The 15,101-nt window shown below is 44.8% G+C and overlaps 1 protein-coding gene across 1 annotated transcript; it reads left to right on the top strand.

Moving 5' to 3' along the window:
• The first annotated feature begins 985 nt into the window (after window positions 1-985).
• On the top strand, window positions 986-13,191 carry LOC119455570 (uncharacterized). Its single transcript, XM_037716970.2, has 6 exons — window positions 986-1,190; window positions 1,872-2,006; window positions 3,534-3,680; window positions 7,127-7,238; window positions 9,436-9,580; window positions 12,963-13,191. The coding sequence occupies exons 1-6, from the start codon at window positions 1,130-1,132 to the stop codon at window positions 13,047-13,049; spliced, it is 687 nt and encodes a 228-aa protein (XP_037572898.1). The 5' UTR covers window positions 986-1,129; the 3' UTR covers window positions 13,050-13,191.
• The last annotated feature ends 1,910 nt before the right edge of the window (window positions 13,192-15,101 follow it).

Raw genomic sequence — 15,101 nt, 5'->3', positions numbered from 1 at the left:
CGCTGGTATGTGGGTTTGAATCCCGCCCTTGGCTTGAAACTTTTTTTTTCTTTGTATCACCATTTTCTTTTTTTCCTCTCTGTTTGGCGGTGCGGCCGGTTGAACCCCGGTGCCACGGCGGCAGCCGTGGTGCCGGGCGCCGACGCGAAGCGGCGGTTGTTGGGGTGTTGCGGAGCGCAGCGTAGCAACACCCCAAATAAAAAAAATACTGCTCCAGTCAGGTAGACTGCTCCCTCCCCGATAAAGAGATTATATTTGGATCATCAAAACAGTGATGCGTTTATTTAGGAATAGCATCGAGCCCTTAACAGCAGCCACAGTTGTGCCTAGTCACCCCCAGCACAGCGTGTTCTCCGTTCCAACGGCAGCGGCTGGCACGGCCGCCTGAATCGGGCGCCGCGCGCGGTGCGGCTAGAAAGATGGTACGCGCGAGCGGCGCATGGCGGCGCCAGCGGTCGAGCACTGGGCTTGGGCAATGGCTCGGGCGCAATTATAAATACGCTGCCGGGGTCAATGTATCGAATGATGCTGGGTTGATGAGTACATGTGAGCTCTGGGGCGCGGTACCTACGGGTGCCAAGTCCTCTTCCCATGTGAAAACGGCACGAACTTGGAACATGCGCCGTGAACTCCTGCAAAAAGTGCAGGCGAATCGTACAGACCTAATGTCTCTGAAAACATAGTTTTATACAAATAAATATTGCAGAAAACTCCATGTCCGAAAGTGACCGTGCGATAATTCGGTCCCAGATCACGGAGGCTAAAACGGGAAGGGAGGCCAGAGAATGCCGGCCGGAAACACACACAACCCAGGTGATCTTGCTGACGGAATGTCCGGTGTGCTTTACGATTTATATTGAGCGGTCTCGCTGTCAAACACCTAAAAAGACGCCCAATAATATTTCCGAGCTAAGTAGTAAGCCAGTAGTGGTAGCGTATTATAAAGTACTAAGAAATTCTTGCCATATTGAAAAGGCTTGCTAACTCGTTTCTAGATGGCACTACCTTCTAAACGTGCTTCACCAAATAGACGTCATGTTTTGAACGTCAGTGTGTTTTCTAATGTTGTGTAACGCGTTGTTGGCGGCCGAAGTGGTCATTTGACGAACTGGTTGTGTGTTGTGCCATCATGTATACGGAGTGCGGACGCATTTACGGCTGCGTCCTTTTCTTCCTGCTTTTTGGAAGCTGTGAGTTGTGAGGCATTGCTTCGCTCTTGTGTCTGATACGCTGAGGCGGTGTTGCGTCTGTGCAAGGCGCGGTCAAACCCTTGTTTACTTCGTGCGACCAGTGAAAGCGCTCTGAACTCGAGCAAGTGTTGTCAGGAAAATGGACCTAGCGTTCGTCTGCCGAGAAGTACCCTCTTTCACTTACTCGCTGATGCGACGAGCAGTCTGCATAGTTTTGTAGCTACTCTTCGCGACTTGTGGTGTTGACTGACAAAGATGAAAGCGTGTTTCCGTTCTTGGAATTTTGTCCCACGTAGTTTAGTGGCGTTAACGACGTCCGCATGATTTACAGCACTAGTTTGAACGATGTCAGTTTTGCGTAGCGGTTAAAGCCTGCGCTTATGCTTTATGTTCAAGAATCTCTAGTATTAGTCATTCTTCTAGCTTCACGCTGCTGATGGAACGCATCGTTTGGGACGTAAATGCTTGCATGTATATGTGAGATTGCTGGACTCCAAATTGTTTACATGCTGCAACTGGGTATAGTCAAAAATTGCTACACTATCGAAAAGCGCATCTCGGACGTTTTTGTTTAGATTGGTTCGAAACGTGCGTACTGACGATAATTGTTTTGATATTGTCATACGGGCATATGCGTACCCAACTCAACTTCTGTTTTTTTTTTTTCCTTTCCGTGCGCAGGCAGTGCACAAATCGGAAGCAAATGCGTGTTCCTTAGTTGCCGCTTCGCCAGGCACGCAGCTTGCGATGCCAACAATGTCTGCAGGTGCAAGCCAGACTATCCTGTACAGGTATCACCGCTCAGGTGTGCAAAAGGTATGTGACGATATAACTGATCTCACACTAAATTGGTCTGTTACAAACTTATAAGAATGCAGAGTGGGTAGAATTTGCAATTCCCCATTGCAATTTCCACAATGAGCGCTAGTAAAGGTATCCAGCAGTATCTTGCGTGCACTTATGATAGTAGCACGAATATGACCTATGACTATCAACAGCATGGTCGAATCCGAGCTAAAGTTGATCGCTTAAACTATAGAAAACTGCATTCCTCTTTCAGGTAATCACAAGCACAGTGACTTGATAATAATCAAGACGTGCACTCTTTGTTCTTATGTGCGGTGCCTGTTTTTACTTTTTATCTAGTACATCAGCCTTCTTGACTACATTTGCACTAGCATATAATCTTGTTGAATGAATATCTGTATTCAAATTGCATGTGGTTCACAGCACTGCCTGAACAAGTTCTTTGGGCACTTGACAACAGCCCTTAACATTCCAGTGCACAAGTGCACCCCTGTACTGTTGCCCGTGATAGTACTGCAATGCAGGCATAGGGTTGCTGTGTAAAGACTTTACTTGCTGGCGAAATGGCACAACTGCAATGCACAGTGTCTTGCAGACTGCACTCACAGAGGTGACTTTTGTCAGCAGAGCAGATGTTTCTGGAGGACATATGAAAATTTTCTCAGCTCTTCAACAGAATTTCTACCGTCATAATTGTGTCTGGGCTCACATGCACTATATTTGTTTTGGTGGCCTGGGCGCAAAGTTAGTTGAATAAATGTGATTACTTGCACAGCACCAACGTTTGTGAGCAGCATCACCAGAGTCAGTCTGAGTGGCCTCGTGGCAAATGACTCTGTTTGTTCTCACATAACTAAACTTAGGGGAAAGGTTCTGCCAAGAATAGTTAGCAAGAAGCGGCATGTACCCTTTCAAGGGCTGACACCAGCCTAGGTCAGGGCACAGGGGTGTTTTTGAAGACTCCTAAGCACGGTGCTCCCTAGAACAGTAGTGCTGGTGAAGACATCCGGGGACATGTCCAAACCAGAATATGCTGGAATATTCTGTTGTGTGACATTTCTTGGCAGGGAAAAGTATGGTATGATAGGAGGTTGGCATTACTGTGGAAACCTTCAAGACAGCAGGTACACAGCCACAGAAAGCAGTAGGAGACTCGTGTGGTATGGCTGAGCACAGCATCAGCAGTTCTACCCACCTGCTCTGCTGTCCCCATTTCCGTACCAGTGCGCTGATAGAATGATAATGCCAAAAACACGTACATACAGGCTAAAGCTCTATGTTGAATTTACAGAGAAGGTGGTAAAACAATTAAGGAATGCATGAAGATATTGCTCAGGTTGGCCCAGAGCCCTCACAAAAATGCAAGTCATGAAATAATTAGGACCGATGGATGGAGGGCGTAATGATGTAAAATACTACACTGCAGTAACTTTCTGTTCAAGTGCATGTGCAAGTGCCACTACTTGCATGGTTGCTTACTGTGGGTATTTTCTTGTTGAAATGTTAACATGTCTTCATATCCATTTCCTCCTCCAGCACGACGACATCTGGAAGTCTGCACAGACAACAGGGAATGCACAGAAATAGACAAAAATACGTACTGCTCTCGAACGTCGTCGCAGAGTCGTTGCGAGTGCCACGACGATTTCGTCTATAATGAAGAGACAAGATCCTGCGAACTTAGTAAGTGTAATGAGGCTGCAGTTTGGCATTCGTGAGACGGTAACCTCACGCAAATGTCAGTGACATATCAGCGCACATTTACATGTGTATTCTGCTACTGGCCTGTGGAAGGAGAAGTGTGGACACAAACACGAGCCTTAAGCAAAGACTAGAGAGCATTCTTGCGAGACTCTGCATGAAGGGCATGATGGCCTCGCATGTAGAAGAAAGGCAATAGACATGTTATAGTCTGTGACATCCTGAGAATGCAATGGCAAGTGCAGTGATGTACAACTCAAATCTGCATATGTGCACCAGCCAATTACATTTGCCTATTCCCAGCTTACTGCTATCCTTGAAGCAAAACATATAAAATCATTACATTGTACCTATGCTAACATATGGGGCTGAAACTTGGAGGTTAACAACAAATAAGCTTGAGAAGAAGCTAAGGACAGTGCAACGAGCGATTGGAAATAAAATGGCAGGCCTAATGTTGATAGACAGGAAGACAGTGGCGTGGATTAGATAGCAAACAGAGGTAGCTGATGTTCTAGTTGACATTAAGAGAAAGAAATGAAGTTGGGCAGGATATGTAATGCATCACGCAGATAACCGGTGGTCTATTAGAGATACACAAAAGAAGGGAAGTGCAGTCAAGGATGGCAGAGAATTACGTGGTGTCATGAAAATAGAAAATTTGCAGGCATAACTTGGAATCACTAGTGCAAGACAGGTGTAAGTGGAGATCGCTGGGAGAGGTCTCCGTCCCGTAGTGTACATGTAAAATAGGCCGATAATGATGACAGTGATTCCACTCCTGCGCCAAAGTGCACCAAATGGGATTTACCGCGCCAACCTGATACAATCGACGAAACTGCGCCAAACAGTCTTGGATTTGACGGCATCTATCGCCAATTGCAACACCGGGGAATTAAAACGTGCAACGTGATGATAGGGCGAGCCTTAGTTGCAACCTTAGTTGCGAACAAAAGACGAAACAGCACTAGCGCGTGCGTCCCGATTAGGCCACAGCGCCACACACGGCACCAACGCGGCGTCTGCTTTGCAACGCGGCTCGATGGCAAAGTGCGGTTTCTGCTGAGGCTCGTGGCTTCAAGGTCAATTGGCGGTTCATCGGCGTACGTTATCTACTCCGGAAACGCAGCTAGTGCAGTAGAACCCTGCTGATACATTTTTCACAGGACAGAAAAAAAAAATTGTAAGAGCCGGGAAACGCACGAGCCGAGAAACAGGAAAAATTGAGAAATGAGACTAGTGTTGAACTGCACACAATATTATTTTAATTCTTACGTGTGGAAAAAAAGTCGTAGTTTCGCCTAAAAGCCGAAGCATCGATTGCGATTGCAAGTTAGTAGGCAGCTGTACAAAGTATAGTCGTTTTATTGTCCGTATAAACTTGCAAACATTCGCTTATTCACTATATTAACAAGCATGGTGTCAACGCGCACAGGCACACGTGAACACATCACACTCGATGAGCGCGGACACGCACTGTCAAACGCTGGCGTGAGGATGCACCGCAGCAGCAGTGAACAAAGTGACCTTCCTCCTGGTGTCTATTGCTTCCACGCAAACTGAGCGCCGAGAACACACAGCACGCACAAAGCTACGAGCCGCCGATGCACCTACACTGCCTAGACTCTGCCCCCAACGCAGATCGCCTTCAAGATATGGCCCGCTCGACCGCGCGCCGCCGCGCAGTACGCAGTTGATGCCAGAGTACAACGCCGCCCTCTCCCTCCCCCTCGCTCCCTCGCCGGTGCCTCGAGCGAACGGAAGAAGGCGCGCTTCCTTCCTGCTTTTCTTTCTTGCGCGTGCGAGATTTGGTTGCGCTCGTCGGCTCCCCTCGCACGCTTTCACTCGCACATACAGCCTACAGCGCGCGGCGACAGCGTTATCGCCCTTGGACTTTATGCGGAACATCTATGCGCCAAAACCAATTTTAGGGCCCTAACACGTCATAGACACCATCTTTAGATAGCAAATACGGATCTCAAAGGCCATGCTTTTGCTGGCGGAAACCGAAAATACGTCATAGGGGGTGTCGCCCCTGGCACTTTGGGCGGCCAATCCCATCGTCAAGCCACCCAGCCAAGCGACATGAAAAGTCAAAATGGCTGCTCGGGTCGGCGCGGGGTGGCACTTCGCAACGCATGATGCGAGAACGGTCCCACATTTGCGATGCAACAGCGGGGTTACCAATGCATTTGGTCCTATGGGAGCTATGCCGGGACTGGCCGAAAACGACGTAACAGCCCGGAAAACACAGCACCCGAGAACATAACAGCGGGTTTCTACTGTAGCTTGTTTGAAGCGCAGCATGACATGTGATTATAATAACTGCATGCCGCCAATGACACGTGTCCATCATTTCTGTTTCTGGATATACCTAATGACATCTGGGAAAACTAGCAATATATGAACCGATATCAATTTGTGTGTGTTTGTCGCATGCACAAAAGAGCATTTTTTTTCTCCATGAGATCTGCAATGGATGGAAATGTTTACCAAGCTTCTCGTAATAACGTAGGGATTATTCAGGTCTTTGAATGTAAATTGCCACTCACTTTTTCGAAATGCTTCAGGATGTGAAAAATTAGGTGCTCACAAATGCCAAATTGCCAGCTCCAAAGTGCTCCAAAATGAAATTTCTGATGCTCCAAAAGTTGCTCCAGATCGGAAGTGCGCAGTAGCATCACTGTGATGATTATTTCCACAATGTCGCAGCAGAGGTGAGCTTATTGCAATGCTACTTGAACATAAGGTTCAAGTAGCATAGTATTTCATCCCATTACGTTCTAGCACTCACTTGTTCCCCACCACAAAAGACACTTACACTTTTTACGTGCATTCTGAGAGTAAATTAAACAAATATTTTGTGTAAAATTTTTAATATAATCCCATATAACATTGTTCTCAAACACTTTGTGGGTGCCACCGTTCGTGAGAAGAGCTCTTTAGAGGATGTAGTCACCTCTAGGACTCAAAGAAAGGCTGCAGGACATGACTTTTCTTTTGGTATTCCTGTAATGAGCCTTGGTGTCTTTAATCAGGCCTGAGGGAGTGTAGACGTTCACATACATGTAAAAGCATGTGAGGACAAGAGCAACGTACGTAAGTGTGTATTACACAGTGCTCTACTTGAGTAAAAATGCTTTTGCTATGATGTTGTGGAGCTGTAGAGGCACCCTCCTCTGCTTTCTTGCACCAGGATTGCCATGCAGTGCCGCCAGAACTCGGTGACACTCGTGTTCCTAGTGGCTCCATTTCTTTTGACAAAGACTGTGCTGCTCTCCTTGTTGCAAGCACATACTACTCTCCTGAACTTTTCATCTGCCAAGCATTGTTCACATGAACTTGAATTAGAAAGTTGCTCATCTGAGCAAATAAGTTCGTCTCTCAACTTTATTGTGAGCCTTTCATGCCTTGTTTTTACATTGCAGTGAAGCTGCCTCCTGTGTCTCCAGACATCCTTTTGCCCATGGCTGTTGGCGTTTCGGTAGCACTGTCCAGCATGCTCTGCTGCTTCCTCGCCCTGTGGCGACTTTGTAAACGGTCAGTTCTTGCTTTTTAACTAAAATATGTGCAGTCTGTTTTTGTGAATGTGTGTATGGATAGTCGTGAGCAAAGGTCTGAGGGCCATAGGTGCCGAGAAGTTATCTTTTCTTCTTCGCAGCCTGGGCATGAGAGCTGAAATCTGATGGTAAGGCCTACGTGCACCTGTTCGATCAGTGCAATGCATTAAGACAATTCCATGTTGCACAGCTATGCTAGAAGAAATCTAGATTTCTTGCTGATACCGTGGTCTCTAGACTTCTGCTCTGGACTGTACATGCATGCACGCACACTTACCTTTTACTGTTCAGTTTCTGGTGCTAGCATCTATTCTTGCTGGCAGAGTGCACTTAAACACTGGTAGCCTTCCTTTCTAAGAAAAGGTTGCTTAAAGGTTTACAGCCATAACGTAACTTTCATAGTTTAGCTAGTTTAACCTTTTTATTTATTCCTTTTCATCAAAAAGAATGTGTGATTATTCAGTCCCTAATTATCCCATACCAAATTTCCACAGACCAACTTATTTGCAAGAACCACTATCTCAATTTTCATCCACGGCAGCACCTTTCCAACGCCTCCGCTAACATATGGAGCCAGCGTTGAGGAATTGCTTATAAAAATTGTGGCATATGCAGTGATTGGCAGACCCGGGCTACAAGGCGCGTGCAACTGCAGAGCTAGCCTACAGTTGCCGTTCATTTCCATGCATGGCACAGCCATTTCCACCTTTTCCTTCGCTGACTAGCGTAAAACTTCCAGGGGCAGGCATTGCGGCACTTTCTCCTCCATGCACGCAGCATGAAAGAGTGACTTGCGCCTATTTTACACTTTAGGTAAGAGATAATCAGGTAAGTACCAGACATCACGTGAGAAGGATAAGCGGTTCACTTGTGCACCGCAGATGACTTGCTATTTTCCCCGTCAAGATTCTGCTGTGATGCGCCTTCATTCAAATTTAGTCACTCCCGTTGTCACCTTTTTCGCCATTGCCACCTTTTCTCCTTGCCTGGCGCACTCGGTTCCAATATTGCCTAGATTTGGCCTTCAATTTCGATGACGAATGTCTCAAAAGTTACATGCGATTTTTTGGATTTCTAAAAAATCGGTACGTCATAAATTGTGACACCCTATAAGTTCTACATATAAACCAACTGCCCTCAAGTTTGTGTTAACAATCAAAAAAGGTTAATTAACAATCTTTTGTTAATTAGTCTTTCAGAGTAACTTAAGAAGCGGCAAAGTATTTCTGCCTTGCCATAGAGCTCGTCTGCGAAGCTGACAGGTGTCTCACGGCCATAGCCTTTTTATAAAAAATCTGAATGGTAAAAAAAAAACGCACGGTATTTTGTTGCACTTAAATGATGTGTTTGAGTCCACACTGTTATGTTGTGCAGAAATAGTGCAGCCTTATTGTGGCTTAGGGCGTTTAAAAAAATACAAACCTGTGCCAGAAAAAGTGCATAAATGCCACGATAATGTGACTAAACGTTTAGTCATGAGTGGACTCCTCAAAGATGAAAAAAATAAAACACCTGCTGTAATAAAAATGCATTTTGACAGCAACACCGTGAGTTCTTCGTGACAGAATATTTAAATAAAAATTCAGTGCCAATTTAGCGGTAAATGTGACATAAATGCGTTAACATTATGTCGTGCCTCTTTGAGGTCCGGGATACATGATTTAAACCACATTGACTACATTGCGAAGAGTTGTTCAGGAGCTCGCTCACTTGACCCACGTTCTGCCACTTCGAGGGGTGAAGTGCAACTGACGGGATCCGGAGCAGACCACCGTCAGTTGCACTGTGTGTGTGTGTGTGTGTGTGTGCACGTGCGCGCGCACGTGCGTTACTTTATTTTCTGTTTTTACGCTCCTAATGCTAGCACAATATCTGTTGCCATTGTGTGAACAGTATAGTGGCAACAGACCTATTTAAGTTCTCATAGCTGCACAAACCTGAAGGTGATTGACTCAATTGCAATTGATAAGTGCCAAAATATGTTGTATCTTGGATGACCATGCATGCTCAGAACAATATTGGTAAGGTGAACTCCTTTCGCCGCCACCACTTTGGTCACTTAGCTCAGGTAAGCCAAGTAAGGCCATGTAGTTATGTGCTTGCTGTATTTCAGACACACTGTTTTTTCCTAATGCAAATCACATTGGAAGTGTTGTTTTTTTTCTCTACACACGCAGGGCCAACAGTAGTGGCTTCTTGAGCAGTTTACAAAGCAGTGGCAGTGCAAATTTAAGAGCAGCACGAGAGCACGCACCTGTCCGGACTCAGGACTCCTGGAGTTCTGATACATTGCCTTCGTATGAAGCAGCAGTGTCACTAAAGGTAGGTGAAAAATACCACTTCTGTGGGAGCGTTACTGCCGAAGCAATCTTGAGAACAATGTGCCATGAAGACATCGGAGCTCGAAGCAAAAGTAGCGCAAATTCATAAGAACAAGGAATGCAAGACCAGTGCTAATTCCATGAAGTACCATATTTTCATGCATGTAATGCATCACTTCATATAACCACTGCAAATAACCACATTCAAGAGCATTTGTATCTGGCACAAAGTGCAAGTCATATGGTTTAATCGTTTGAGGCAGCACTTTTTTTGCTACTCATAATTTCATTGCCATTTTTGCTGCTGGAGTGGTTAACTTTGCTTCATCTCTTCGCAAGGGTGCCTTTGCAGGCAGCTTCAGATATGGCATTAAATCTTACATGCCATAGATTACCTGGTTTCAAAGCATCCTGTTTAAAACGATGCCACTGTTTTGAAATTGTAAGCCACAAGGAAGCCCTGCACTAGTTTATCTGGCAAAATAAGGTCGTCGTATTTTAATACCAACCCCTATGAAAACATTTCCCCCGCTACACGCACTAATTGCCTAAAGCAGTGCAAGCAGTGGGGTCTGTTCACTTGAGACAAATGGTACAGGTGTGTCAATACGATCATTCTGTTGCCGGCATTGTGTGCAGAGACAAAGACGGACTGTTTAACAACTGAAGTTTCATTTTATGATAAATAGGATGTGTAATAGGATGTGTAAAAGCACAAAAAACAATGATCACACTAAAGCATAAGTTAATAAACAATCATGAATTGATGAAAAGTGTGATTTCCCCTTTAGTTAAGCTGTCCATACTTGACTTAATGAGCATGACCTTACACAGTAGACTTCCATTAATTCGACTCCAGTTAATTCAATCCCGACCGAAGGTCCCGGCTGGCGCCCATGCATTTCTATGGGCCCAATTTCTATCCTATTCGAACTTGGCTTGTTCGCGTGCATGTGCCTGACCCTGTGGTCACCACAATAATGACCACTTCAGTGGTAGTGTCGTCTCGGCAGAGCTTAGGGGACAGTGAATGCGTTGAACACACGTCATCTCACGTTGAAAACGCCTATTTTCAGCCTGCCCTGGGAACATTTTCAAGCACTAACGGTAGCTCATAATGTCTGAATATGTTATTTACCCAATTCTAACGGACGCCTTTTGTTTTCCAAGGCACTTGAAAATTGACTGGGGTACAATCGAATATGAAACCAAACCGCCTTTGCGGCATTTGTACGCTTTACCACATAACGTGACACTATTGCGGTGAAGTGGACATTAAATACCACGCAGCGAAGCTGACTTTAGGAAACTGGCCGCCATTCTAAAAAATCGGGTGCGCTTTAGATTTCTACTTTAGTTAGAAGCTTCAAGTAATTTCTATGTTTTTTACTTTGGACACATGGAAAGTGGGACCCTCCGTGGTTGCTCAGTGGCTATGGTGTTGGGCTGCTGAGCGCTCACGAGGTCACGGGATCGAATCCCGGCCACGGCGGCTGCATTTCGATGGGGGCGAAATGCGAAAACACCCGTGTACTTAGATTTAGGTGCACGTTAAAGAACCCCAGGTGGTCCAAGTTTCCGGAGTCCCCCACTACGGCGTGCCTGATAATCAGAACTGGTTTTGGCACGTAAAACCCCATAATTTAATTTTTTTTTTAATGGAAAGTGGGCACATGCTTGATTAAGAGGCATGTTAAACTCAAGCAAATACTACCAAACGAATCAGCGGTCTGTTTTGGCATATTTTCTGAACCTTGTTTAATTCAACCCGCCGGATAACTTAATGAATTTTGTTGATCCCGTCAGGGTCAAAATAACGAAAGTTGACTGTATTTGATGATGCTATACAAGTCAGTAAGCTTATGAATTCAGTGATCACATTTTCTTTTTTGCTCTAGTTTTGTGCATTCAATTTCGTTTGCTTCGCAAACCTTCTGATAAAACTGCAGTCCATATGTTTGTCTCTGTTTGATTTCATGAGTGCTGCTCAAAATGTAATCTTCCTAACCCGCTCGCTTTGCCATGCTCCTGAAGTTCATTACCATTACTTCCTGGCCATACAACCTTCCTCCAGCAGAAAGTTGTGTAACTGGTCATTCTGCATCAAGACTTCAGAGCTCAATGCTTCAGTCATCCTGCATCAAGACTTCGGAACTCAATTGCGCACCACTAGACTGAGCTTTACAAATGACCATTCAGTAAACGCATACAAAACAGTTTTAGAATTATTTTATATGGGCATAGCTCCTGTACAACTGCAGTGTCCACTTTGCAGTTCCACATCCAGGAATAGGTGTACATGTAGAAGCAATGCACCCATAACCACCGTCTGTTGCTTATTTTGGAGGCTGTGGAATACATCACTGTCTTTAAAACCCAGCACATTGATTCTTGGCATTTCAGTTGAGGCAGCATGTTTGTTTCCTCTGCATCAGTAGATGAGAGTGTATTTCTCAATTACAATTTGAATAGGTTTTGGAATGAAGATACTGTCCATTGTAGCACATAGAGAACTTGGAGGACTGGGCTACCTGGCTTATGTTTGGTCGAAAATTTCATTCAGCACAATCAGCACAGCCACTGATGGCAACAATTTTGTTGCTCATGCCCCTCTGCCACCAAGGCCTGCATCATTGTTTAAAATGACATGCTGCAGTGACTCGGTGGTTATTCTATTTTACTGCTGAGCATGAGTTCACAGCTTTAATGACAATATTTCAAAATGCTAGCTCATATACAGAGCTTTTCATAGATGTTAAGGAGCCCCGGGGTTATTGAAATTAATCCAGGTGCCTTCCGCAAGGTTATCTCTCATAATCCTTTTGTTGCTTTTGGATGTTAAATAAATCCAATCAATCACTCATTTATTCAATACAATCCAATCAGTCGGTCTTTTGATCAGCAACACTATGTTATCTTAAAGAAAACTTTAATTCACCCTTTGTATCTTAGCTTCTCATCTAAACATTATCGTGCTTTAGCAAACTAGCATACCTATCCATGATTTCCAAGCAAGTGGGACAGCTATCCCCTTTTTATCATTATGAGACGACACTGCAGCTTTCAACAGACAGCAAAAAAATATTACTTATTGCCTGAAGTGATAGTGATAAAGTACAGAAGAAATAAAAGTGATCTGCTGAAGGGCATAACACCATTTAGCCACTGGCCATTTATGTAATCCATTGTGGCAGACAACTCACACATCCTCAAGTGTGACAGTGAGCTTTGTGCATTTTGGACATATCTTGCAAAAATCTTTGAAAAGTCTGTATCAGCCACGATCATGTTGAAAAGATACTACTGTAGGATGGTATGTATTGTTGCCATTGCGAATTTGACCTACGATGTAGCTCTTTCCCCACCGTCATTTCCCTTTACAGAGGCCATCATCATCTCAAGAAGACCCTCCGCCGCCATACTGCGAAGCTGTCACTTTGCAGTTACCCCTGTCTGAAACAAAAGTGTGACTGCGGTGCTCCTGCTGGCGAGTCTGGATCCTGCGTGTTGCCGTATTGCACATAGCCCTGGCCACAGTGGCGACAAAAACTGCTCCGGCAGTTACAGAATACCGAGACAACACAGAATGCTCATCGCTGGTCTGAGAGAGAGAGTGCCAGTGCACCTGACAGCTGCCATGGGTGCCTCTGTGTCACGTCGACAGCTCATGGAGACTTGCGACCAATCATTCCACTATGCCGTGCAGCATGGAACTTCCCACAATGTCATCTGTGAATGGGAAGGAAACTTTACGACCCAAGTAAATCTTGAGCTTCACTCTTGTTTTATATATATGTGGCGGCTAGCTCTGCATTAAGGTTGGCAATGAGCCAACATTATGGACAGGCAGGGATGGCCCAGACATGGTATGGTCTGACTTAGTGTAGTGGTATTGCTAAATTTTTTGTAGTGTACCATTGGCTATCCGTAGCATGCACCCTCTGTTCCACGTAGCCCAGTTTTTCTTTCTTCAAAGAAGCAAAAGGGTCCAATAGAGCTTCATTGGTGTGTTTCGCGCAGGCTCGTTAAACTGATGTTAACCAAGGTGCTGTGTTTTGCTTTTGTACCAGTCCCTACCTTTATGCGTGAAACGTGTGAATCAGTTAAACTTACACATAATGAGCCAGATTACCACACCAAAATGGCCTGTCTGGACCTCATTTTAATATTACCTGGCTTCAGGAAGTGGACTTGACGAAACCGGACCAAAAGTGACACAATTTCATTTTGGAATAGCAAATCGGGCATGCAAAAGCGTGCACAAATTTGTGTGTGTGTGTGTGTTTGTCACGCAAAAGGCACATAGCAGTGGTGCTCTTATTCACCAATATCTCCACTGCTTTCTGCAGTTTATTGTGCAAGTCATGGAAGGAACTGTTCTTTGCTGATTCTGTGCATGTGATAAGCAGACTGAAGATAATAGACAACCAGGCACTTCGGCACAAACTTTAGCAATAAGATTGAAGGCTGGAATTGAGCCGGTGGTGAAACAATCAAGGGAGATGGAAACTAGCCAAAACCCAGGTGGCTGTCCGATTCAACTGCTTATCACTTTGATAGGGAAACTCCGGAAAGGAAGTGCACCTCCACTTGCCATGTGCAGCTCGTTGACTTATGTCAGAATTAAATCTAAGAGTAAATTGGGTGCATAGTGTCCAGAGTGACTGCGACGCACAAGTAGAAGGGGCTAGTGCATTCGCTCTAACCAAGGCAGTCCGCACATGTTCACTACGTCTGAGACCCAAAACTGCTTCCAGCATGCAAATTCTGACTGTCAGGGTAGGGTGTCTTTAATGCCATAGCTTGGCATCAAACAAGTGTTGCTGGGCTTTTTTTTTTTTTATAATAGCCAAGAATACGCTACAAGTCAAATGGTTATAAATGGTCTTGGCTGCAAAGCGTAGTGCTGTAGCCTTGTGCCACAAGGTATAGTACTTTAGTACTAGGTGTAGTGCTGTAAGGAATGTTACTGCGGTTCTGCAGGGAAGAGTATTGTAGTACTACAGCATCGTGGTGTAGTACTGTGGCACTGTGGTCAACTGTAGTTTGCTGTGAGGCACATTACTACAATACTATGCCAACAAGGTACCCCATGCTTGGTTGTTATTTTCAAGATAGTGAAGTGTCTGAATGTGTTACTTTGCTGGAAGGGAATCTATCGTGGCATACCATGGTTGACATTTGACGAATAAGAACAAAGATTTATTCCTTGCTTTTACGTATTATGAGGTAGCAGCATATTGGTAGCAGTGATGTTGAAGTGCTGCTGCTTCAATGACTACGGTCTAATTTACATTCCTACTTTCTATTGCTGAACAAAATCCTTTTACTCTTATATTGTGCCTGATCAAAATAGAGCTCTAAAATAACCTTGATAGTGATCATACCTTTCTTGTGAAAATGGAACTTTCGTGTAGGGGCCATTGATTTTCCGTGCTTGCAAACCGGTCTGTCTGCAGTTCTCTTGTAGGAGGTTGTTATATTGGTCAGACATTGACTGCAACATTGCAGCATTTTGTTTC

This window comes from Dermacentor silvarum, chromosome 6, assembly GCF_013339745.2.
Source record: "Dermacentor silvarum isolate Dsil-2018 chromosome 6, BIME_Dsil_1.4, whole genome shotgun sequence".
NCBI lineage: Eukaryota > Metazoa > Arthropoda > Arachnida > Ixodida > Ixodidae > Dermacentor > Dermacentor silvarum.
This window is presented reverse-complemented; position numbering and strand designations above follow the sequence as displayed.

What these genes read in the sequence shown, in the direction of transcription:
- LOC119455570 (XM_037716970.2), top strand. Translation starts at nt 1,130, where the DNA reads ATGTATACGGAGTGCGGACGCATTTACGGCTGCGTCCTTTTCTTCCTG. An exon ending in CTTCCTGCTTTTTGGAAGCT is followed by an intron (nt 1,191 to 1,871) that starts GTGAGTTGTGAG and finishes TTCCGTGCGCAG; the next exon opens with GCAGTGCACAAATCGGAAGC. An exon ending in GACAAGATCCTGCGAACTTA is followed by an intron (nt 3,681 to 7,126) that starts GTAAGTGTAATG and finishes TTTACATTGCAG; the next exon opens with TGAAGCTGCCTCCTGTGTCT.